Genomic DNA, 24,220 nt, shown 5'->3' with positions numbered 1-24,220 from the left:
ATTCTGCTCGCGTCGTCTCTGCGCCTTACATGCTTCTGCCAAATCAACATTGGTCTTTGATACGACCAGACGCACTCTATATGCGCAATAAATGTGAGATAGCGGTCGATTTCTCTTTTACTGCATCAGGCATTCCGCCGGTGTGCGAAAAGGGCTTTCATATCCTTGTAGGAAGCCAGTTTTGACACTAGTAGAGCACGTCTCAAATAAGTTATTCAGCCATAATTTGCTCTCCCGGCAGAACCCGATGAACTGGGACGGTTTTCATCGAACAAATATTGTTTTTCTCTCTTTCTGCTGCAGTATAAGTATGAGCCACGGCCGGTCTCGAGGGAGAGAGCGCTTCTCTTCTCTTACGGCCTCTCCAATGGGGTCTGTTTCTATCGCCCTCCGCACCTCGGTGGGGTCGCCACCGCCCCACTGCTGCTCCTCCGCTACAGCCGTTCACGCGCAAGGGAAACGCGCGCTCGCTTTTAGCTTCGCCCGCGTCAGTTGCAACCGGCTGGTCCTGACATTTCGCCCCTTATGGTTTATACAAAATCCGTAATCAACATCGAATATTTATCGCGTACGAGGAATAAAATACAGTCCACAATCCGCTCACGCGCGCGCTCCTTCGTCAGTGCGGCCTTGCACGGTCGAATGAAGCTTCGGGAACACTTCAACATTTTTTACCTCTAAGTTTTGTACAAAACTAAATTTACCAGGCTATGCAATGTGTCTTTGAATGTTTTAAGCAGGTGTAGCGCGACCTGACGTGAGTGCATGGTGAACTGTTGGGTGGAGATTCTGTCAACCGCTACCGTTTTCGTTTAGATCAGAAGAGGCACGGGCGAAAATTCATGGCGCGTCTCAGATTTAGAGTAAAGAACAAAAATTTACTCATATAGTAAAAATTTCACTTGTCTAGTGGAGTGGGCTGTTCTAGCTTCGTTCAAAACATATCAGTCAGTTGAAAGACCGAAGATGTATATGTAGTCTCGCGACTACTTTTCATCAAGGGAATCGGCATAAAAAGTTAAGCAGAATCGAAAAGAGCGGCAAACAATAAAAAAATTGTCCTTCAAAGTTACACATTGCACTATATGTTCATCAATTCATCAAAACGCGACCTGCGTCTAGGAAATTCAGTCTCAAAATCTTCCTGCACGGCTTCCGCACATAAGGAGTTGGCCTCTCGGTCTTCTCTGTCACTTTCCTGGTATAATTAATTGAGAAGAAGAATTCTGAGAAATGTTTCAAATATCAAAGAAGCGGACCTAATAACATAGCTGCTGTCAATTCCTTTCGGGTAACTCAGTGTTGAATTCTGAAGTGCTGACTGAATCAGGACCTTAAGTACTTCGAGAAAATTTGTGTGTATAGTAGGTGCACGGCAGCTTTTTCTAAAAAAGAAAAATCTTGTCTAATAGCGCAACAAGCTCTGGTTTCGGATAATGCAGTCCACTAGAATATTGTCCTCGTAGAAGAGCGCACTACATGAGGCTGCTTCTTTCGCTAGTTTCAAGGAGAATAGAGCAAGCGTCACACCCGAAATTGATTAACTAAACGATATATGCAGCGGCGTAAGGTAAACCGGAATATGTGACAGTGGGAAATGGAATGGTAGAAGATGCCATCACTTCCTTCAGTGCCTTGATTTTGCTCTCAGATGAAACGCCTGTCTTGACAATGTAGTCATGTGCCGCTAGCTGTTACGGCCCTCGCATCTAGCATATGTCATTCCCTTCCGCACATTAACCTTACTTTCCCGAAGAGAGCCTCAATGGGTCGCTATATAGGGCTTGAAATGAGTCTTCAGTGAGAGTGTCCTTCTTTAACGCTTTAAAGTTTCTTGCATACTTTCGATATAGCAGGTGAACTCATTTGTAAGTCATTGCATCGAGTATCACCTTCATCATTTATTGGCCTCTTTTTACCACTTCGAGCACAAGTGGTGTCATGAATATCAAACCATTTTTAGTGCTTCCATAACAAGCTTAATATCATGTAAAAATTTCATTAAAACAATGTTTATTTACAAAATTAAAATAATGTGTATAATACCACACATTGGCTAATATATGAATATTAAATAAAATTTAAAACTCAACCCTACAACGCTTACTTTGACTGTTATACTAATCTTTTATATCATGCAAGCATTTTGCAATTTACATTACATTTTTATGAAATTATTTTCATCTTCGGTGTTACATGAATGGTTTCGCATCTAGCGCTAAAGACGGTTTTGCTGTAGCAGACGAGTTGCTGCCATGTTAGCCTTGAAGAAGCTTCGATGTGATCACTTCTCATTCAGTTTTTTTTTCCTATTCTTGTACAGGCTTGGGAAAAATTCGGACTAAAATGGACAAAAGTAGCTACCATGCCGAAATGTATGCCATGCTTGTCGAACGTTTGCTGAACGACAGTGTTTTTTATATCCGTTCACGTGTGTAGTACGTTGACGACATGCCGCTGCATCATCTACGTTCTGTGTTCTTTAATTTCAGGGCTGCACTAACCACGAAACTCGCGAGCGACAGCGCGAAACCAGGCAAAAGCCACCCGCCGCCGCTGAAGCAGACGCGGAGCGAACAGTGAGCAGGTCGCGCCCCTTGCGGTGGCGGAGAGCGCAACTCAAGGAGAAACATTCCCATTGTTCCCGCGGCGATTGAGAAGGCCGTAAGAAAGAGCGCGCGCTCTCCTACGAGACCGGCCGTGTATGAGCATACATGCTGCGTCCACAGCTTGCAAAACGTAAACTGGCCAAACTGTAAATTAAAAAAGAAAATTTGCATGAACATATATATATTTTTCTTTATTGCAAAAGCAATACTACGACAGCCAAAGCGAGACTTCGGGTGGCCGCAGCTACGCCGTGAAGAGGCGTAGCTACGGTCTCTTCATAAAAAAAATCAGCCTGCCATGACATTTGAATTCGCGTTACCCCTATATGCCACGGGCAGGAGCTGCCAACTCGGGTAGCTCCTTTCATATGGGAAGGTGATATCAGAATCAGTCTGCCAGAACCGTTTGCATTCTCGTTACCCCTACGACACACAGGCGCGTACTACATACGGGGGTTGGTTGAAGCGTGACTTTATATGTGAGCTGGTAGCTTACGCTCTCGCGTCACACACTTGAAGGATGAGCTTAAGTGTTCCCAATAATGCAGCACCTTACATTGATAGGCGTGATATAGGGGAATAATGTAGGAGGCAAAAGAAGTTTTTTCTGTTGCTTTCGCAATTCAACTAGGGTCAAGCAAGCTAAACCATAACTAATTCTTTTTATTCTGCTTTTTTTTTTTTTTGCGTTTCGACAACAATAAAATAAAAAGCCGGTAAAAAAGACACTGCGACAATGCTTTATTAACACTGATCGCAGTACCGAGACGACGTCGGATTTGAGTTGTAGTGGTACGTAAAAATAAAAAAAAAAAAAAAACGAGGGAGCTGCGAGTACGGTTCAGTGGCCACTACACGTGGCTACCTGTGTGTGTAGCTCGTATAGTAGCGAGCTAAACTGGCTAAAAATTCCTAGTAATTTTTTTCTGCATTGTGTAACATCGCTCGCCTTCTTTGCCGAAGCGAAAAGAGGCACGTGTCCCCGAGGGCACATTCACATCTTCCAGAGAAGCAGAGAGGGAACGTAAAGAATCACCGGAAACCGGTCGCCCATGACGAGCAAGGTGCAGGACAATGCATCATTCCCACAATTCTATTTATAAAGGGGTGGTTTAAACCATTGTCACCTTTCGACACCTCTTCCCCAGCCATCTTCAACTGCATGTAGACATTCCGGAGTTTACCCAGAAGGGGCGACTTGCCTTTTTCCCGCTTCCACAAAGAATATGAGAAATGTCTGGGAACGAGAAATTTCGGTTAAAGAACAAGTCTTCTGAGACTTCTGAAATGGTCCACTGTGCAACTTCTATACTTCGCAACGTCACGAAGACGTTTTCTACACGAATGATCTAAGATGGTTTTGACTTTCGCAAAGACAAGTTTAGGGCACGATAAAAAACGGGACGTATACAAAATGGAGGAACTTCAGGCCAGGTGTTGGTCACATCCATGATGTCACAAAAGAATTACCCAGCTGTAACCTGTACACATTTTCTGACAATGTGATATCAGCAACCACTCTCTTGCATTGCAGTCACTGTATTCAACACAATTCCAATCTTTTCTTTTTTTTTTTTGTACAGAATGAAAGAACCCATTGCTTACACTAAAAACGGCGCCGATGTGTGTTTTTTTTTTTTTTTATCTACGCGTCATCACTTGGCGGAGAGAAGTCCTACTGCGCGATAGGTTAGCGAAAGGTGGGTACGTAAGCACAGGCTATGCATGATTGCGCACCCTTGCGAACTGAAGCCATTCAGGCGTTGTTCAGGACGCGTATGGGATCTTTTTAGAGGACAAAAAGTCCCCTTTCTCATTAGGGAGAGCGCGAGAAAATAGTTGCCCTTTCAAATACAATGGCGGAGTGGCGCCATATATGCCCTTCCTCTGAAAACCACATTGCGCGCACTTGTTCTCTCTAAATTTGACACCGCTGGCTACAAGTAAAAGGCGCATACGCATGATCAAAATTACAGCAGTATACTCGAATTTTCTTTTTATAACATAGACGCTAGTATTTTAGAATTCCTAACATCTCTTTTTCGCAGTTCACCGGAATACGTGAGAGAACTATGAAGGCAAGATTTATTTTGCCATGCCTTTATCGCCATATATTTGCAAAGAAACGATAAACCAAGGGGTTAAGGTAAACGCACCTTACAGACATTGTTTTGATTAAAAGCGAGGTTACGTAGACCGTGGGACAAAGTTTTCATTCAAGCTATTTCCTGTGCCAGCTTTTCCCCTCCACTTGACTGCCGCTGCGCCTGCTGCATTTACTTTAGCTTGGAATACGCTTTAAAATTTTCACAGGCAGTGATTCCTTAAAAAAAAAAATATATATATATATATATATATATATATATATATATATATATATATATATATATATATATATATATATATATATATATATATATATATAAATAAACAGCATTTTGTCCCAGTACCTGTTCCACGCTCAACTCCCTTTAATTTACAGTACTTATTCATCATAACTATTGAAATTACCGACAAAGCGGCCGTCCAATAAAATAAGAGTGCTTAGAAATTCCACAGCCGGTCGATCATGAGGTTTCCGAAAGTGGCCACATGCCTGGTTCCCTGCCCTGAGATCTGCTGGAGAAAGCAAAGGAAGAAAGGCCCGCTACGCGCACGTTCTAGCTGAATAAACGCGCTCATTCACGCGCGGCTCGCCCGAGAAAGGACCATTAGGGGAACTGCAATGAACACGATGCGCGCGTGCGCACGAACGCGCCTCTCAAGATGAAAAAAAAAGCAAAGGCGCGCGAACGTCCAAACAGACACAAAAGTGTAGCTTCCTCTCCGATGATTTCACCGGGCCAGGGGCGTGACACGGCACTACTGTTACCGGTGTTACACAAATCGACGAAACGATCGACACACCCACAAAAAAAAAAAAAAAAAAAAAAAAAAAAAATAGAGGCAGGCATCGCTCGATATACAGCACGTGGAGCACTTATACGTGATGTTACTGCGTTTCGGCTGGTCCATAAAAACAAAGCGCGACCGAAGCTATACCGAAGTACGGCCGGGGTCGTCCGGCAGTAATTGAGATCTGCCGGTTGAGCCAACCGACCGACCGACCGACCCACCGACCAATCGGTCTCGGGAGGTGAGGGGGTCTTCCTGGGTCAACGACTCACCGCATACAGAGGCAGGTAGATCTTGAGCGACTCCTTGAACGCGTGCAGGCCGACGTAGACAGACGCCTCGGCGCAGTACGGCGTCCACGTGTGGCCGATCTCGTAGCAGTTATATGGCAGGTGGTAGTCCAAGAGCTGAGCGTACTTGCTGAGCACAGACATGCCGTTGCGGACGCGCTACTGCTTCCGAGTCAAAATAGCCGCGACACCATTCGGAGGAGCTGCCGCGGTCGCCGCGGCAGGCGAGAGCGCGATGAATAATAATAAAAAAAATAAGTAGATATTCTAGAGTGCACCTTCGCCGCAAAGCTCCGAAGTACGGCAGAGCAGCGGCAGTGCTACTGCTGCAGAGAGCGTGTGCGAGCGTTGCCAGCTTTTCGAGCGCGAACGAAAAACAGCCGGCCGTCCCTCCGGTTCTGCTTCTCGGCGAGAGCGCGCGCGTGACAGGAGGGTGGAGAGGGGTTGATCTGATTGGGCGCTGGCTAGTCTTCATAAAATGACGTCTGCGATGACATCATTTTGTTTTGCTGTTGACTTTCTAATGCTTTAGCGAATAGGGGCGGCCGAGTGGCAGACGTCAGAGTTTGCTAGCTCTATGGGGTTTATATGAAAAATAAGAACGTAGACAGCGCCTCTTACATTGTTAGTATCTTTAGTGCTAAATAAACAATACAATTACAATAAAAATAATTTATGACACAAAATAATTTTATTTTAAAGTGATGTGTCAGTAATATTTGTAAAAAGCAATAGTTTTGCTGTCATTACGTCACATGGCAAAATACAAGATGGCAGCGTCCTGTTATTTTTACATCCTGTAAATAGCAGCGCTTTTACACCGCCACCCAACCGCTATCGTGCTATCGACTGCTGTCACCGACGCGGCAGAATACCACAGCTTGCCGCGAACATTTTCTGGCGTATTTTTGCCAAGCCGCCCAACGAAAGTGCACTGTCGCGGCGTTTTTGACCGCGAGTGAATCTAGGAACTACGAACGCGTTGGAGCCCATGGATGACGACTATGGAATTGTGGAATATTTTTACGATCACACTGGGCACAGGTGTGGCTACTGCAAATCTGAATCGACGAGCTTAAGTTGCGGTATGTGCCCTAACCAGAACAGCTGTGTTTCGAAATTACGTCAGCAATCGGAAGGCAACTTCCTGGTCGGTGTATGTGTTTGCTTACGGTTTTGGTGATCTGTTCCTCGTGCAGGTATGTGGGCTCACCGATTGACTGCAGGAATTTACGATGATCTTCTTAATCGAGGCTGGAGGAGGTTGGTAGTAATTTAAACCATCTGTATTAATTGTGTTGTGCAGACAACTTATGCTAACTATGGTGCTTCGTGCACACATGCGAGTTGGCGGCACGTTTTGTGATCTCGTTTCATGCAGATCGGGCGAGTACTGCTACAAACCAATGATGCAAAAGACCTGCTGCTGCCAATATGCAATAAAGTAAGGCTCAACAATTCTGCACTCGCAAACACTGCTGCGGAGAGCAAATTACTGGTTTATTATAGTTTTCCGTCTTATCAACGCAGACTGGATGTTGATAACTTCCAACTGTCAAAGTCGCAGAAGAAGCTTTTGAAAAGGGTACACAAGTTTCTGGCTACCGGTAAAAGGAATGAGAGCGAAAAGGTAACTGCGTTTTCATCGCGAATCCGCTTGTGCACAGTTAACCGGCGTTTCTGTTTTGTTTATTTTAGCCGGATGAAAAAGGCGACTTCTGCGCCGAGTTATCAGGAGACGGGGTTGTGGAAATGCCCGACTTCACTAACAAAAAGTCGGATGTTCAAATTGATCTCGAGGCCTGCCACCTAAAGTCCACAGGTAGTTGTTTTTTTTTTTTTCGTTTTTTTTTTTTCTATAAATAGTGCCTCTGTTAACTCGTGTTCCCAGTTTTGACATACTGACTGCAATTGTGGTGATCGCACGCCTTTTGTTCTCGCATTTATTTAGCTGGCGTCATTTGTATGCTCAGCCTGGGAAGGTAGCCTCACTGAATGAAATCATGAAGGAGATATTAAACCCGAGAGGTGCTGTGCTCAGGTGTCGCATAGAAACCGCTTGCTTAGTTGAAAAGTGTTGGCATCTACTGTGGTGAACAAAAAAAAAAAAAAAATAAAAAATGCAACAGTGATTTAAATGTGTTGTCATGAAAAGCATAATGCATGAATTGTGCTCTTGTAGTTTCTTACTCAACTTGTCTGCCACAAATTCTTAAGTTAATTTTTGTATTCAGTTGCCCATTGAAGGAAATGATATCTTCATCAGGAAAGAAATGCCTCATAAGGAAATGTTAGCCTCATCAGAAAACAAATCGACCAGAGTGTCGAACCGGAACCGAAGCCAAATTTTCGCCCGGAACTGGAACTTGACCAAACCCGAATTTTTTCCACCATCTTGGAACCCGAACCGGAGTAAATTGGAGGAACCGTTCTGAACTGGTTCTCAGTACTGTTCTGACCCACTTTTGCTGGCAACTTACCTTTCCTTATTTTTTTCTTTTTATCGCTGCTTGAAAAACACTCTTCTCGCTTATTTACAAAGCGTCACTGCACACCGCATACATCATACCCCTATTGAAGAATTGTCCCATGCGAAAAGGTGACAAAAACAAAGGCAGATATATTGCCAAATGCATAGCACTAATCTCTGGTGTCGGGCCATCATTTCATCCCGAACACAGGTGGCCGCTGCGCTGGCAATGGCACCGCTCATGGAGAAAGTTGCCCCATTCGAGAGCCTTCCTGGGCAGTAAAATAATAGCAGATAACTCATAAGTTTAGCTATTTCGCTAAATATATAATCATGCACAACCCGGGAACGAAATTACGAATCTGTCAAAAAAAAAAAGGCCACACAAATCATGTTATTTTCCTATCGTTCGACGTCACAGTGAGTCACATGGCATGTGCATACAGCCGTATGCGACATGACGCCAGCAGATGCAATTTGGTTGACCGAGACTTCGGAATGATAAGTCAATGCTGATGATGGGAAGGCCGCCTTGGGCGGCAATTTACTGGTCTGTTCATGAGTTGTATCTGAACTTAGCACAAAGTTGATTCCATAAGTCGATTTCCCCTTTTATCTTCTCTTTCTTTCACCCCTAGCAATGTCTCCTTGTTATTTCCCTCAAGTTAAACAATGCCAGGAGTGAAACTCTGACGTTCAAATTATGCGACTAAACATAGCAATATAGCCTCAAAGTGGTTTTCTAAAAAGGTATATAATGCGCCTATGCAGGCAACCGTGACGCCCAACAAGACTTTGGTTGCATCACATCGCGGTCACAGAAGCGAGAAAATTAATTAATCGGATTCTCGGGCAATTACAATAATGATTCCAACCCCAATACGTGGCGGAGGGAACTTTTGTCGATGCCTTTCGGGCCACAACACATGGTTGCCTTTGCGTTTCGCCTTCATACAAAACGCAAAATGCAAAGGCATCCACGTGCTGGGCGATATGTAGTAACACATGTGTTGTATACACTGTTAGTCCTGGGGTGTGTGCTTGGTGTGTACTTGATCTAATTTCAAAGTCCTTTAGTGAAAACTGGATGAAACATTGTTGTACATGTAGTAAAAGGTTTTGCTTTCAAGCAAAATTCATGTGAAATTCCTGAAAAGTTCAGTTGGAAACTTTATTTTCTTTTAACTTTCTTTTGGCGCATGATAGCTTTAGTTGGTTATGTGCCAATGAAAGTAATCCTTATTTTCCCCCATCCTACTCTAATCGTTGGTCACTCATTATAAGCATTTTCCTGAGGTCTGTACAACCAAGTAAGTGGAGCCTGACACATCTGACGACAAAATCAGTAGACGGACTAATATATTGCCACAAACCAGTCGAAGCTTTATTTGTTGTTTTCAATAGCCTTCAGCACACGGCTTTATCACCGTCATTGTAGTGCATTGAACGACCTCGTTCATGCTCATTGTCGCGGAACGCGGCTTTATCACTTTCTGTGTAGCGCGAAATGCGCCGAGATTTTTTCTGAGTGATCGCAGGGAAGTACAACTGTTTCTGTATCATTCGAGATGTTTCCGGGTTCCTTTGGCCGGTTATCTAGATGGTCATGTAGATCTAGACTTTAAATTGAACGCTGATGAATGCAACGCACATTCATATTTTGATGGCCGACGGTCAGACACTAGCTGTTATTGCTGCCGCCGAGTTGCTTAGTTATTTTGTGGGCGCAAGTCAGCCTAGCAAAGAGTTAATTTAGGTATGACACTAGTATCTTCATTTGCTGCCTTCAGCATTGTCACGACTACGTGACAATATGAATTTGCACTTTTATTATGGACTGGAACGGGAAAGAGAACTAAGTATTATAATAGAGTTATAATATAACCCCAACCAGAAAGGTATCAATGCGAACTCGAACCGAACCCGAAAAAATTCTGGTTCGACACCGTGGTACAAACAACAGTTGACTTCATGTAACCTACCCAGTTTGGCTAGAGTGTGATCCCATGCTATAAAAATTTTGCTAAAGTGAAGAAAACGACAGTAAAAGATGTAAATATTCTGTAGATTGCAGAAATGCCGGAAATATTTCTTTGGTGTACTGTTACTACTGCACAGCTTATTGCTGTAAAAAGTACAAATCCTTACACGTAATCTCTTATTTCTGTCATGTAAACTGTGTCTTGGGGATCTTAGTGTCTTGGTATCTTCGGAAATTGTAGCCATAGAAGTAGCACTGCAGTTATGACCATATCTTTGAATAGTTATAAAAGCTTGTGGCTTGTTACAACAGCACTACTGCAATGCTTCAGTTAAAATGGCTTTTAAGGCAGCATTAGTGTCTTCCAGCGGTCTGAAAAGTGTGCATACAAATGTTATCAAATTCTAGAGGAAAAAGCGGCAAGCCAAGACAAAAAAGCTGTAACCTGTGAGCCAATGGATCAGGATACAGGGGAGCCATCTGTGTTGCCCAGGGAGGAAACGGATAGCAGCACCAAAAAGGAGGCTCATGTGCCAAAGAAAGGTGTGTATGTGCCACCAGCACCAAATGTAAGACTGGCAAGGCAATTGAAACGGGAGCATGAAAACACAAAAATGTTAGCTTTTGGAAAAGGGATTACGTGCAGTTCTAAAATGTGATCTTCGCCTTTCTGAAACAAAAATGGCTTTTTACACATCTAATGGCTTTGCGAGGGTCCATTGGATTCACATCAGCTCTCACTCCTCAGGCTCTAAAGGGCTTAAGCTCACTTGGGCTCATTCAGATCGCAATTCACATACCTAAAACTCACCTTAATTGTTGTAAAGAAATAATGATAATAATGAGTTGTGGAGAAAGTTTGACTACCTGGTGCTTTCAGACATGTACTGAAATCTCATAGATGAATGTTAACACATTTCACCTTTGTCGAAATATGGCTTGTCCAAGTATGTTTAAGCCAAATTTTTTTAACGCCCACTTGGGGCTTCAAGGTAACTTGAGTAAATAATAAACCTGTGACTCCATGCTCATTAAAGAAATACCATAGACACAGAGTCGTCATGGCAGCTTGGATTTATAGCTGAGCTTGAGTCTAAGCCCGACTGACTCATGAGCTGGCTTGTCAACCTACAACCCTAAATTCAGTGAAATCTTTCTTCTTCGCCATATATTGTGTTGATATTACAATTTATATTTAACGCCGTGGAAACATTGGCACTAAGGGTCTGAGCATTTGATGCAGTGGTCTTCTTTGGTTACAGTTTGAAAAGACATCGATTGCTCAAAAAACGTTCAATCATCAGACCATGATAACTGTTCAATAATTGATCAATCATCAAACCATGATGGTTCGATGAGGAGTGAATTATAGCTTTGCAAAGAGAATCACTGATAGTTTCACAATGCTTTTGCTTTGCTGAGAAGCATTACTTCAAGAGATGTGAAATATGCACAGTTTTTCGACAAGAGCTTCTTACATATTAGCTTTGAACCAATAAATAATAAAATGAAACCAAGGGGAATGATACTTTATGATTCAAACCAATGCTGTTGAATGCATGCAGACTATTTGAATGCACATTTGTTGATGTAATATTTCTGCTAAGTGGAATTTCATTGCAGTGAAGCTTTAGTATATCATGGTATTTAAAGAACCAACATAAATTCTACTGCTCTATCATATTATTTTTCATGCATGCAAAAACGTGCATTTTCCCATAATTTGTTGCAGATGTCTGTTCTTTGCTAACGAGCTTGTACTTCCTGCAGACCTTGTTTAAGAACATATTGTGTGTATAGTGTGTGCAGTGCCATATTAATGCAGGGCACAGCAATGTATGCAACCATTTGTATAGCTCTTACAATTTGTGCTTGGTGAATTCTTGTCATCCAATAGAAGCATTGCTTCTGTTTGCTTCCCATTTTTCTTCCAGGTTTGGGTGCTGACCCAAACAAACCATTGTGCCGGAAGGCTCGTGACATCCGCCGCGAAAGATGGCTTTTAAAACAAAGCAAAGCTGGCAACGATCTTAACTCTGACACTACTCAGGTAATCAACATAGACCCTTGAGATTCCCTGTCAGGTTTTTTTTTTCTGATACAGTACAGCTGTCAGCACGCTTAATCCAAATTCTCGACACTATGGCCTCGACTGACGCCACACCGCGAAGCATTGGTCTCTGGAGTGAAGACAGTTGCTTCGGTATGTTTGCAGCGGCTGCCGATAGCTGGAGTGCATTTGATATGACTTGTCTTTCGCCGTCGAAGTGAGCATGGTCTCAACAGGCTCATATTGCCACGTTTTTCTCGTGGCTGCGGTCAAACACAAGCACACAGAAAACACGCTGCAGTTTGCTTATGTTGCCAAATTGACATAGCATGAGACTGCTTGTGCACCTTTTAAATTTGGCCTCAAGATGATATTAAAAAACCTTGAGGCAGAGCAGTTTGGGTGACAAATATGTTGCTTAGAGCTGTTGAGCTTCTTGATCGTTGAGGCCGAACATGAAAGGTGCATGAGCAGTTGCATGCTATATTGGATTGGGGACATAGCATGCAACTAAAATGCAACATGCTATCTGTGCATTTGTGTTTGATCGCAGGCATGAGCGAAACACGTCGACATGGACCCATCAAGACAGCGCACACTCCACCGGCGAAAGACTTCATATTAAGCTGCGTTCCAGCAGTCGTCAGCCACCGCAAACATGCCGCAGTGCTGACAGCTGTACAGGAAGTTCCTGCATACTTCCCAGCATTATTTTGTAGTATTTTTTTTTTCAGTAATCCCTGCTATTTTTTCTTAACCACGAAAGAAGGGCAGAGGGTCGGAAACTACCAAGTACTTCCCAGCATTATTTTGTAGTATTTTTTTTCAGTAATCCTTGCTATTTTTTCTTAACCACGAAAGAAGGGCAGAGGGTCGGAAACTACCAAGTACTGCTCATTAGTAGTATGAGCAAGTGCAACCGTGAGAAAAATTTGTTGTGGTCACTGTGTTACCTGTCTCTTAATATTATGTATCTAGTTTCAAACTTATTCAGTCAGAATGCACTTCCTGCTAGAAGTAAAGGAAATAAATGCGTATGCCTGGCATCAACTTGTATCTCAAATCAAATCAAAATTGCATGACTCATACATGACTTTTAGAACTCGGACTGACATAAGCCCAACATATCTATTTAATGCCCATTTGGTTGATTCACCCTCTTAAGTTCACACCCTGACTTCATCAACTAGAAAAAAAAAAATGAAGTTGAAATGTCATGAAGGTCAGCCAGCAAAAATTTGAGCCGCCAGCATGGTAATGCAAGGTGTATCAGACATTACTGATGCAGTGGTGCCATGATAAACGCACCACACGACACCGCGCTGTAGTATTTGTGTGCAGGCATAGGAGAATGCAAGAGGGGAAGCAGAATGAATTCTCTTCTTTTCATTCAGCAGACAATCCAATTGTCTGCAGTGTCACTGTTGTCGTAACAATTGGATGTAATTTATAGAACTATGGAAGCAATGATTGTGTAAACGCACTATCAGCAAGGTGAGGACACAGTGGGGCTCGGTGCTGATCACTGCAGGGGCCTCATTTCGATTTTCTTTTTTTTTTTATGCGCTCATAATCACACTTTCACTGTGGCATGGGTCCCTAGTGGATGGTATTATTTGTTCATGTTATGCAGCTACGAGAGCTGGATTACGCAATGAAGAAATAGAACAGATTTTATTGTGAGGTCCTCCTTAGACATAACAAAATAATTTCCATGGCTTCAACGTGTGACCCAGTATTTGTGGCTGCACACTACGAATAAATGATGTGACCTATCACTGACCAGTGCCGCAGTGAACGTGTTAACAACATATGGTGCATGAAATCATTTTACACTGTAGTGGTGCATTAATATTGACTTTTATATTCTGCATTTTTAGCCTGGTTTGAACATTGCCCTAGCCTTGGTCTTTTATCTTTACCTGTTAGCACCTTAGTAAAAGGAATTTTCCTCATTTTTCTACTAATTCTTAAAATTCCCTGAAACTTGTGGAAGAATCCATTTTCCTTTTAGGCCGAATTTTAGACTAAACATTTCTTGATATTAGGAAAGATTTTTGAATGGAGCATCGCTGGTGATGGACACAAATTATATTTACGAGCATTCCCTTGCTCCGTTCAAATATAAATTGGGCATTTCCATTTCTGTTGTACAGCCTCGTCCACTTCTAGCTGTAACACGTTCACCGCCTTCAAAGCGCTGTTGCGTTTGAACCGGCCACACAATAAAGCTAAGTGGCAGGCCATGTGAAGCAGCACATCCGGGTCCCTGTGTGCGTGCATCGATTTGCATCGATATGTGGCTGTTTCGTACGTAATGTTGATTTGAAAGCAGTGTCTGTGTTATAGCTAGAAGTGGACGACCCTGTACATTAGAATTCAATGGAACAAAATATTATATTCTGAGAAATCTCTGAACAGTACTGCTGTATTAGCAGTGTCGTGTTGCTATGCTGAAAGAGAGAGAGAGAGAGAACAACTTTTATTTAAAATGCCTGCAGAATCTGTTAGGCTCCCTCCAAGCAGGGAGGACAAGCTTTTACCGTGACGCGGCCACTACGTCAGTCAGTGCTATGCTGAATGGAAATCTTTATTTAGCCCAGTTGCAGGTCACTCTTTTGCAGGTCACTCCAGAGCCCTGAAAAGATGTTTATGGTCATTTTCTAACGTAGCAAATCCATAGAGGTGGTGTTTGTGAGCATTCAAGTCAAATTTAAAAGCTGTGTGGAACTTCCAGTTTGCTAATCATTTCTTAATGCTTCTCGCAGCTGACCAAAGTGACACTTCACTGCGTGCTTTTACACTGGCAGAATGAGCACTGGCAACCTGTTTTCTTTATTATTCTTTTCTTACGTGTCACTGTGTGTTAAGTTGAGAAGGCAGAGTAGGAGCATCATTTTTATCGCCGATATAATGTATTAGTGAAATTCACTTTAAAATTTTTGTGTTCTGGAGGTGAATGATAGAATACCGATATTCGTGCGCGTTTTCTCGCCTTAATGTTTAAAAATTTATTTTGTTTCCAGGCTTCCCTGTCGTGTTTAAGGAAACCAAAAAATGAGCCAAAATCCTTGGAAGATTTTTTATTTGAACCACTTCCCCCAGATGCTGCCCACAAGCTTGAAGTGAGTACTGATAAACTCTGCAGGCCAAATTAACAATACAGACATTGAGTTAAGTGAATTTTTCGTTCAGTGAAGCATTGTTCACAAATGCATTTTTTTTTTCTAGTATGGCTAATTGAACATAGACAATTGTCTTGTGCAGTCTAAATGCTTTTTGAAAGCATGTGGCTATTTTAGGCCATGTATGAAACATCAAGCCCTGTCACTACCAGAAGCAGCAGTTAATGTAAAAAAAACTTGCAGCTTTAGGAAAATTGTTCAAAAGCTTTGCCTACCGAGCTGCATGCAATGAGAATTCCTATCAGGTGATGGGTCTGGAAAATGCTCTGTTCAAACAACTCCTCGGCATAATCTCTGTGCATGCCATCATAGAAGAATTGGAGCAGCTGGCACAGCGTAGCGGTGTTGTAGGATGGAAGTGTGTTACTGCTGATGGAGACTACATTGAAGAGTAATATTCTCCTAGGGAAGCCCCTTTCCTAGACTCTCAGACTTTCATTTCAGACTTTTGTTTGAATGTAGCATGCTTCACTTCCATAACTTAACCATTGTGCTACAGCCCAGGAGGCAGAAATTATTACATGCCCCTTAGCTTGGCACTTGTTAGGTATGAAAATAAGGCTACGTCTAACGTCATTGCTATGCTAAGAGGTCCTTCATTCGATCTGTTCTCTGAATCAGTTGTCAGTGCATTAAGTTCCGCTTTTCACCTCTCTGCTTTTAGTTCACTGTTCATAGTCTGTCATGATGAAAATAAAAGAGCCTCAGAAAGGGAGTGTCTTCTTAGTAATATAACTTGTGCTCAGTTTAAGGGTGCATAAGTAACTGAGGATATCGTGAGCCAAACATGAGGTTAATTCACTTTAGTTACTGAGTGCCATTTGATGCTTACATATTTTTACACGGGGCATTACAACTGAAACCTTGTCAAGGTTAAATTAGTGTAGACGTTTAATAATTTTTGGCTGCATGTTTTATTTCTTGCGACGATGTGTAAGACATTACTATGCACGAATTGCCGTGTGATATTAACTGGAACCTTGTCAAGGTTCCTAACTTTTTGGTTGCTAACCTAACTCCTAACTTTTGTTGCTTGTTTTATTCTGTGCAGTTATTTGTAAGACATTACTACTCTTGGATCACCGCGTGTTATTTGCCTATGACCCGTGCCACAGAAAACTGGGACACTAATGCTAAACTATGAAACATTTTGCATATTGTGATTGACCAGCCCCTTCTGACAACAGAACAATAGGCAGTGGTGTTCCTAGAAGCACCATCATCATGACCTCAGAATAGGCACTGGCGCTTTGAAAAGACTTATGATTTTGATTTGTATTTGGTGTTAGTGTTTTGTGTGCAACATGGAGTGAACCCTTTTGCTATTCATGATCACATTCACACATTCAGTTCGAAGCTTTTATTTCGTGTGTTTATGTGGGCACTCAAAGAACCATTCCATTTTTTTCTCCTGCACAAGATGAGTTACTTTTAGCCATGGATTGTGCACATGTTTGTGTGTGTGTGCGTAGGTTCTCCTGGTGCGGAATAGCCCCGATTGTCCCGAGTTTGCAAACTCCTTTGGTTCCGCCTTAGCCGTCTACTTCCGATACCAGCAGCAAATTCACAAGGACCCTCCGGAAAAACTAACGGAGAGGCGCTACCGGCGCTTCCTAGTCAATAGCCCAATCCAGGTAGTCACTCTCATTCACTGCTCACCTGCCATTGCTCCTGAATAACTGCAAGAGAGAGAGAGCACTGCTAGTGCAGCCAAGCCACAGGTGAACTACAGCATCGTTTGATTTACAACACCTATACCGTCATTCCATGGGACCTTCCAAGGATGACTCCAACTTGTTGCCGTGAAGGTGGAATATGACAAAACTGCCACTAGGCGCAGTTTTGAGCTTTGTCGTACACATCATTGATTCAACAAGAACTTATTTATCAATGCTGCAGTTATCAGTAATGTAACAATAAGACCTTTGAGCAATCAGTTATCTAATTTGCTTCAAGAAATGGCTTATGTTCTGCTATTGCATTCATTCATTCCCATTTCACAAAATTGTTGCAAAACGAGGCTTTGGCAGAATCCAAGGACATTTGCATACTTGGTTGTGGCGCAAAAACAGCATGGTGAGCTTTGTGGTACAGGAAATAATGCACAAAACATCGACTTTGCCAGGTCTTTTACCAAGTCTGAAGGAAATAAAGCACGTTTCTCGCACTGTCGTGGTCTATGCAAAGAGGTGATAGGGTATGTTCAGCCTTGTACAGCCATACTGCTACACAAAGGTGATGATGCGGTGCTCCAACCTGACCTGCTTATATTATCCACCTTTTATCGTGGCTTAGCTTTGATTGCACCACATAGGATTCAGGAGGTGCACAGCACACATCATTGAACATGCTTTTGCACATACTAGTATGTTCATTATTTAAATAGTAAACCACCTGTGTGTTGTTGCATGGCAAGGTGAAGACAGTTGTGTCCAACGAGAAGTCGCCAGAGTTTGAGATGACCTTCGGGAAGTCATGGAAGCTTTTTGAGCGCTACCAGATGCAAGTGCACAAGGAGCCACCCAGCCAATGTAACAGGGAGTCCTATCGCCAGTTTCTGGTGGATTCGCCGCTGCAGGTAAAAGAGCCAAAATACTGTGGCTTGCTGCATAGCTCTGCTCTCTCTCTCTTCCCGACGCTGTGCAATGTGTGCTTCATGGCTTGGTTAATGGTAATGTCTGTAGGGGACGGACATTTGACAGACACAAAGCGATGAGGATAGGGCCACACATTGCAAGCCTGTTATTGATTTGTCTGTTTCCTTGAAAGCATGAGACGCATTCATTATCTTAAAACAATTGCGCTGATGGCAAGGGGCGATCTACAACATACTTGGTGCTCCTATTGGTAAATGGTTGCGGTAGTACATGGATTATAGTACCACATGGCCAGACTAGATGAGCCCATTTATAGTGAACCTTGATATTTCGAGTTGTTTTCATGAAACAGTAAAGAAACTTAATCCTCAAGTTCCACATAAAGAGCACTGTCCACATATATACTGAGCTCTTAATCACTGGCTCATTAAATACAAGAAGGCGCATTCTGCAACCCCGTAAGGTGTGCTTTTTTGGTATGCCCCTGCAGATCTGCTATGAATATACTACATCCTATTCTCGGAATACTGCTTTCACTTGTGGCGTGTGGAAATTGTATGCATACCGAAGGCAAGGCTCTGAGTAGTTTTGTCATTTTAAATGTATTATTTGCGTATCTTAGATCCACTACTCACTATTTATTGATCCATGGCAGTGGTAGAAAATCGTCATAGATGCAAAAAGCATACAGTTATCTTGTGCATCATTATATCTTAAAATATAAAATTATCTATGTACTGGGTTACTTTGCAGCCAATTTGCATCAGGTTCCGATAAAAGTATTACAAAGAGTTAGCTACACTTGTTAACAGCCGTTTCCCTCCCCTACTCATACAAGAGTAATTTGTCTTGGCCGAATTTTCTAAAAACAGCTTTGATGTTGCCTGCTCTTCTGTGGTGCACATTGTTGACTGCTTTGCTGAAGCTATTGTGGCTACTCATTTAGTTGAATAGTAGTAAAGTTCAGTCAGGTGTGTCACATTGTTTGCCTCAGTGAAGATTCTCATGTGGTGCTGGAGCTTTTCGCTGCTTATTAAGCAACATATTAGGAGCTTAACTGTTTACCAACCAGTTTCAGTGGGAACTTGGCCTAGACATGAAGACAAAGGAAGCTGAACATACTTGAACGTGTTCCCGTGTTTCTTTTCATGTTAGTACTAAGTCGCATGTAAATGCCGTACTAGGACCACTTGGCAAGTCGGCAAAGTGCACAGTGGCATACTGTTAGAAATACTACTTATTTATTGTCTTTGTACATTCACATGCTGATATGAAATCATGTGTGTAGTAGCTGCAAATGAGAGATTGCTGTCTCCTGAAGGTGCATTGGTCACACCTTTTATGAGCAGGGTATTACATGAATGAACGCTTAGAGTAGTGTACTGAGCTTACAAATGTACAAAGCCATATGAAGCTTGTCAGTGTAAATAAGCTACTGTTCTGCCATTCAGATTAATATTCAGGTTAGTATAGAATACTGTTTAGTGCTCGTCATTGGCACCTTTGCATATTGTGGTCATTTTGATGCAATCTGCCTAATGAGTAAATAACTGAGCCCGTCGCCCGCCTTCTAGCCGTTACTAGTTGTACCCTACCTTTGAAAATCGATGCCCATGGAATCTTCCTTATAACTGAAGGGTGTGCTTCTTTGAAACTACTTTCTTACAGTACTGTGATGAGCATCTTTGCATAGTGCTAGCTAGACTTGGCAGTGATATCAAGTGTGCTTGTTTCCAACAACTTATGCAGTATGATCCCAAGGGCCCTTACAGCCTGGGCTCATTCCACCAGCAATACTGGCTTGATGGAAATCTGATTGCTGTTGGTGTCATTGACATCTTGCCCACGTGCCTGTCCTCTGTGTACCTTTATTATGATCCAGACTACAGCTTTCTCTCTCTTGGGACGTATGCATCGCTCAGGTAAGTTTGCCATTGATGCAAGAAACAGCTCCGCAAGTGAAAAAATAACACTGCATGGCCTACTCAAAGGCAGCCCCAGTTATTTTGCGTCATTTTTATGAAAAGTCATCACCGTGAAGCAGGGCGACGAAACATGCCAAAGAATAAGGGAGTGATTGCCAAATAGTTGCCATCTTCCCCCATTAGCATTCTCACAAAAAAAGCTGTTATGTAGAAGCACACACAAAAGAACTGCAAAAAAAACATATGTTTAGGATTTTTAAATTAAAAGAGGCAGATTTGTGATGGTTTCAGTTGTCCACCACCAACAGTGGCTCTGAGAGAAGCATTACTTATGGCCATGAGCAAGATTCGAAACCGCGGCGGTGCGAACAGATAGCTCTGCTTGCTGCTGCTCTAGACCAATCGGCCATTGCTGTAGCCTTTTTTCCCGCATGTTAAACTACCAGCCTCTCGCACTGTGCTTTGGATGCTGTTGGCTTCATCCACTTTCATCCATGCGCGAGACAGTCCGAACACAAAAGCACGTGGTTACTCACACATGTAAGCTCAAGTTCAAATGTGTGGCCGGTTTTGTGCAACTGCTTACAAGAGCTTACAAAAGTAAGCAAGCGTAGGTTTGAAACCTAGGCATGATTGCTACTGGACATTTCATTCGAACAGATAGGACAATATCCCAAATTATTCCAAAGTCGAAACTTAATTGTCGTTGGTGTGAATGAATCTAGTTCGTCCGCACAAATCACTCACATTCTGAGCCCGCATGTAATACATTGCTCTCCACATCAAGCACGTTGATCGCTAGTCAGTATTTTTAAACAGTGTTGTGTAATTGAAACCTTCTTATGATGTAGAATTGTAATTTAACAATCGTTTATGCCTCGCTAACGCTGCTTACTGAAGCTCCCAAGCTGTCTGTCACGTAAAGTTTCTGCAATTTCCTCTTTTTCCATATTACAGGGAGATAGCTTATACAAGAGAGCTGCGTAAAGTGTGTCCAAGCATCAAGGACTATTGCATGGGCTTCTACATCCACACCTGTCCCAAGATGAGATACAAGGTAGGCATGTACGCTAGTGCTTTCATGCCAGCTCTTGAGTAGCTGCACGCAACTCTCCAGACACAAGTGAGGAGCCTGTGTGGTGTATGCCTGGCTGCATTTTTAAGGTGAAAGCCTTTCTAGTCTCATGGAACAAAATCCCTTGCGCGAGAGTTGAGCGCGGGGTTTTTGCATGGGGTCTGTGCATTAGATCTGTGTGCTGATGTTTCACTTGCTAATGGCAGATTTATGAGGAGGGAAATTAGCTGTCAATCATCCTAATAACATTATCAGATAATTAAAAATCCTCTCTCCACCGGGAATCGAACCTCCATTCCTTGGATTCCCATCCCAGCACTTCAACCAACTGTGCCACGTCCAGGATTGTGAAACGCAGATCATAATTCTCCTTGCCTATTGTGAGGAGATAGCAGCGATGACAATGATGCTGCAATTAGCAATAATGAAAATAATGACAGTAGCAATGATAATGATGGTGCTTTTAGTTAATAATGATAATGAGAGCAAATGTGATGCACCGTGTGTAACAACAATGTTCCGGCTTTCGCATTTCTGCAGTGTAGATTACACAGTGCTTTTGGAATTGTTCCTACCTAGCACCGCGACTCATGCAGGCCGTGAGGCCAGGTACTATCATAAAAAGGCACACGAAGTGGAATTTTTTTTCCCGGCATCATATTTTTATTGTTAGTTGTAGGGAAACCCGCAGGAAACCGTGCACGTGACCTTTTCAGGGGCTCTTTTCACCTTCTCGACTGCTCTGTCCCGAAACCTACACTTGGCATCCCATTGAGAAGTGCAAGCCTCTCCTGGATGCTAGCAAGTACTCTCGCTTTGAACAGGACCCCAAGAAAGGTATTTTTGAAATCATTTTTCAGTGCGATGACAGCTTCTATTTTCGTGAGAGTAGCCACAGTTAGGGTGCCATTAGAGAACTAGCATATTAGCTCCCTAACGGACTTGAAACGAGCCAAGCTCATATGTGCTTCGTGGTATTTTGTCCGCTACGCATCTTGCCATACGCAGAGTGGCCACAGACACTTTCATTGTTAGGCTGGCCCCAGAACTGTGCAATTTTTTCAGCAGCAGGGTTTAGGGCTTGGGGCCAAAAATGAAAAGTTGGGTGTGTACAATAGCGCCAAATTGGAGAGCATGAATGAATTTTCCCGAGTCACTCTCTGGTGCCAGCAGTGCATATTTGGCAAGTATCTTTTTAATCTCGTGATGGGCAAAAACAGTGTGCAGTGCAAAGGATTCTAGTGTCTGCCATGCAGCTGACGCGCATTCCTGGAGGTAGTCGACAAGGTGACAGCGCTGAGCAAGTTCCGGTCGTTACACAATGCACGCACTAGCCAAATACACTACAGGTTGTGGAGCGCCTTCCATCAGCATGTAACAAGCTCCAAGTTACCGCTGCTGCTCGACGACGCTAATTTCGTCGTGCGCGTTGCATTGAAACTGGGTGTGAAGTCAGTAATAAACCCAGTTCATGCTTTCATCTACTTTTAATTGAAGGAGAGGTGGTGCTTTTTCAAAACCGACTAACATGAATTTAAAAAAAAATGTATTTTCATTCGAGTACTGAGGTGAAGCATACAAACTAAAACATTCAAGTCTAACTTTTTTGCAGACCTAACTGAAGAATGCATATTTTGATTTATTTTATTTGAAGCATTCTTTCACTCTGTTGGTCTTGGATGCCAGGACCAACTGTGTGTGTGGATTATGCCAAGAGACACAGTTGTCAACTATGGCAGTCTTTTGGTACACTGAAAGTCATTAAGACTGTACTTGAAAATTTTGTTGCTTTTTGGTGTGCAGGTGATGAAAATGCAGTGCATGACCTGGACGAAGTTGCCATTCTCTACAACAGGAACGTGATCCCATACAAGAAGTATGTCCGGCTAAAAGGAAACACTGACAGGGCTGAGGTAAAGGAGTACGCTAACCTTGTCGGCAAGAGGTGCATCAAGCGACTCTTCCTCTACCGCAAGTCGTGATGGCCATCAGTGGTGACACTGCAACCAGCATGCAGTGCACTGTCCTGCTCTTGTGATACTATACTCGGACAGTTCCTTTAATTTACTTGAGTGTGGCTGTTAAAGCAACAGCATGCTAATAAATAAATATATACTAAAACTCTAACAGAAGTGCGTTCATTTTTTAGTTCAGTGTTATTCCTGGACCTAGCACCTCGTGTGTTCCACAGATGGCGCCACATACTCGCATGTCACGATGCTTCATCTCACACTGCGCAGCAAACGTCTTCGTCATGCCGAGACATAAGAGCACCATGCTATCACCGCAGCCGATCATGCCTCATGTAAAACCGCAACACTCCTGTGCCGTGCAGTAAACATAGCCATCTCCATCAAGTTCCAACTGAAAGACTCTCGCACTTTGCATTGAACATCGCTGTCTTCATGAAGTCATATCTGCGCTGTTCCTAGATAAATATGCCATACACACGCCATCTTTCTAAAGAGAGAGACCGTGGCCGTGCCAGAAAAGCTGACAAGGCAATCAAACAACGAGAAGCCAGACAAGCCAAGATCGAAGCGGCAGCAGCGACTGCAGCCGATGGTCAATGCCTGTGAAACTTGGTTCAAGGATAGTTTAACCTCTACAATTTTCTTAATATAGCTTCAACTGTTACAAGCGACATCATTCAATTTTCCTGCTTAGTTTTAAGAACAAGAAACACTTCACGAGTGATGATGGTTTTTTTCTTCTAGTCTACATATTCGACACAATTTTAAAATTCTACCGCTCACCAGACCACTGAAAATTTACATGCTTTGGTACTACAGTATTGGCAGGAGGCCTAACATATTGAATGTGTGTGTGTAATGCTTCAAAGCACAGCTTTAACCATTTGTTAGATTTCAATTTAACTTTTCTCCAGTCAAAATGGTCACAGACACAACTGCCTTAAAAAATGCTCAAATACTTTTCAAGCAAGCAAGCAAAATTTAAGGAAGAAAAAAAAGCTGCAAGCTGGCTACAGGGCATACTGTAGCAGTATGTACTTAATTTTTGTTCCTCTTTTGAATGATACACACAATGTTAGTAAGCTGAGACTGTTGCATAGGATTTGCCAAGGCCATTTGTTTTACATCATCGAGCCACTTATGGTGCTGGAACAGTGGGATCACAGAAGC

The 24,220-nt window shown here is 42.7% G+C and overlaps 2 protein-coding genes across 5 annotated transcripts in view; one reads left to right on the top strand and one right to left on the bottom strand.

Moving 5' to 3' along the window:
* LOC146207447 (transmembrane protein 135-like) overlaps positions 1 to 6,230 on the bottom strand; it is a 66,661-nt gene extending 60,431 nt beyond the window's left edge. The window contains exon 1 of the mRNA XM_084587480.1: positions 5,777 to 6,230. Within this exon, the coding sequence (XP_084443606.1) occupies positions 5,777 to 5,938 (162 nt within the window). The 5' untranslated portion in view covers positions 5,939 to 6,230. The remainder of the gene's footprint in view (positions 1 to 5,776) is intronic.
* Positions 6,231 to 6,556: 326 nt separating this feature from the next.
* Positions 6,557 to 23,218, top strand: Ate1 (arginyltransferase 1). 4 transcript variants are annotated; one of them, XM_084587468.1, is made up of 14 exons: positions 6,557 to 6,879; positions 6,994 to 7,057; positions 7,176 to 7,238; positions 7,325 to 7,424; positions 7,493 to 7,616; positions 10,654 to 10,788; positions 12,180 to 12,295; positions 15,322 to 15,420; positions 16,953 to 17,114; positions 17,897 to 18,058; positions 19,827 to 19,999; positions 20,960 to 21,059; positions 21,794 to 21,914; positions 22,881 to 23,218. In XM_084587468.1, the coding sequence occupies exons 1-14, from the start codon at positions 6,786 to 6,788 to the stop codon at positions 23,057 to 23,059; spliced, it is 1,692 nt and encodes a 563-aa protein (XP_084443594.1). In that variant the 5' UTR covers positions 6,557 to 6,785; the 3' UTR covers positions 23,060 to 23,218. The 4 variants fall into 4 exon arrangements, with proteins under 4 accessions (XP_084443594.1, XP_084443598.1, XP_084443604.1 ...); XM_084587472.1 differs by lacking the exon at positions 15,322 to 15,420; XM_084587478.1 differs by lacking the exon at positions 17,897 to 18,058.
* Positions 23,219 to 24,220: the final 1,002 nt, after the last annotated feature.

The sequence above is a fragment of the Amblyomma maculatum genome, chromosome 1 (assembly GCF_055883805.1).
Source record: "Amblyomma maculatum isolate TAMU_Amacu chromosome 1, ASM5588380v1, whole genome shotgun sequence".
In the NCBI taxonomy this organism is placed as follows: Eukaryota; Metazoa; Arthropoda; class Arachnida; order Ixodida; family Ixodidae; genus Amblyomma; species Amblyomma maculatum.
Note: the sequence above shows the minus strand (reverse complement) of the source record. Positions and strands in the feature narration are given on the sequence as shown.

Excerpts from the sequence above, each read along its gene's own strand:
- Ate1 (XM_084587468.1), top strand. The coding sequence starts at position 6,786 with ATGGATGACGACTATGGAATTGTGGAATATTTTTACGATCACACTGGG. Across the intron at positions 7,617-10,653 it reads CTGCCACCTAAAGTCCACAG|AGGAAAAAGCGGCAAGCCAA; the intron begins GTAGTTGTTTTT and ends ATCAAATTCTAG. Across the intron at positions 10,789-12,179 it reads GGCTCATGTGCCAAAGAAAG|GTTTGGGTGCTGACCCAAAC; the intron begins GTGTGTATGTGC and ends TTTTTCTTCCAG.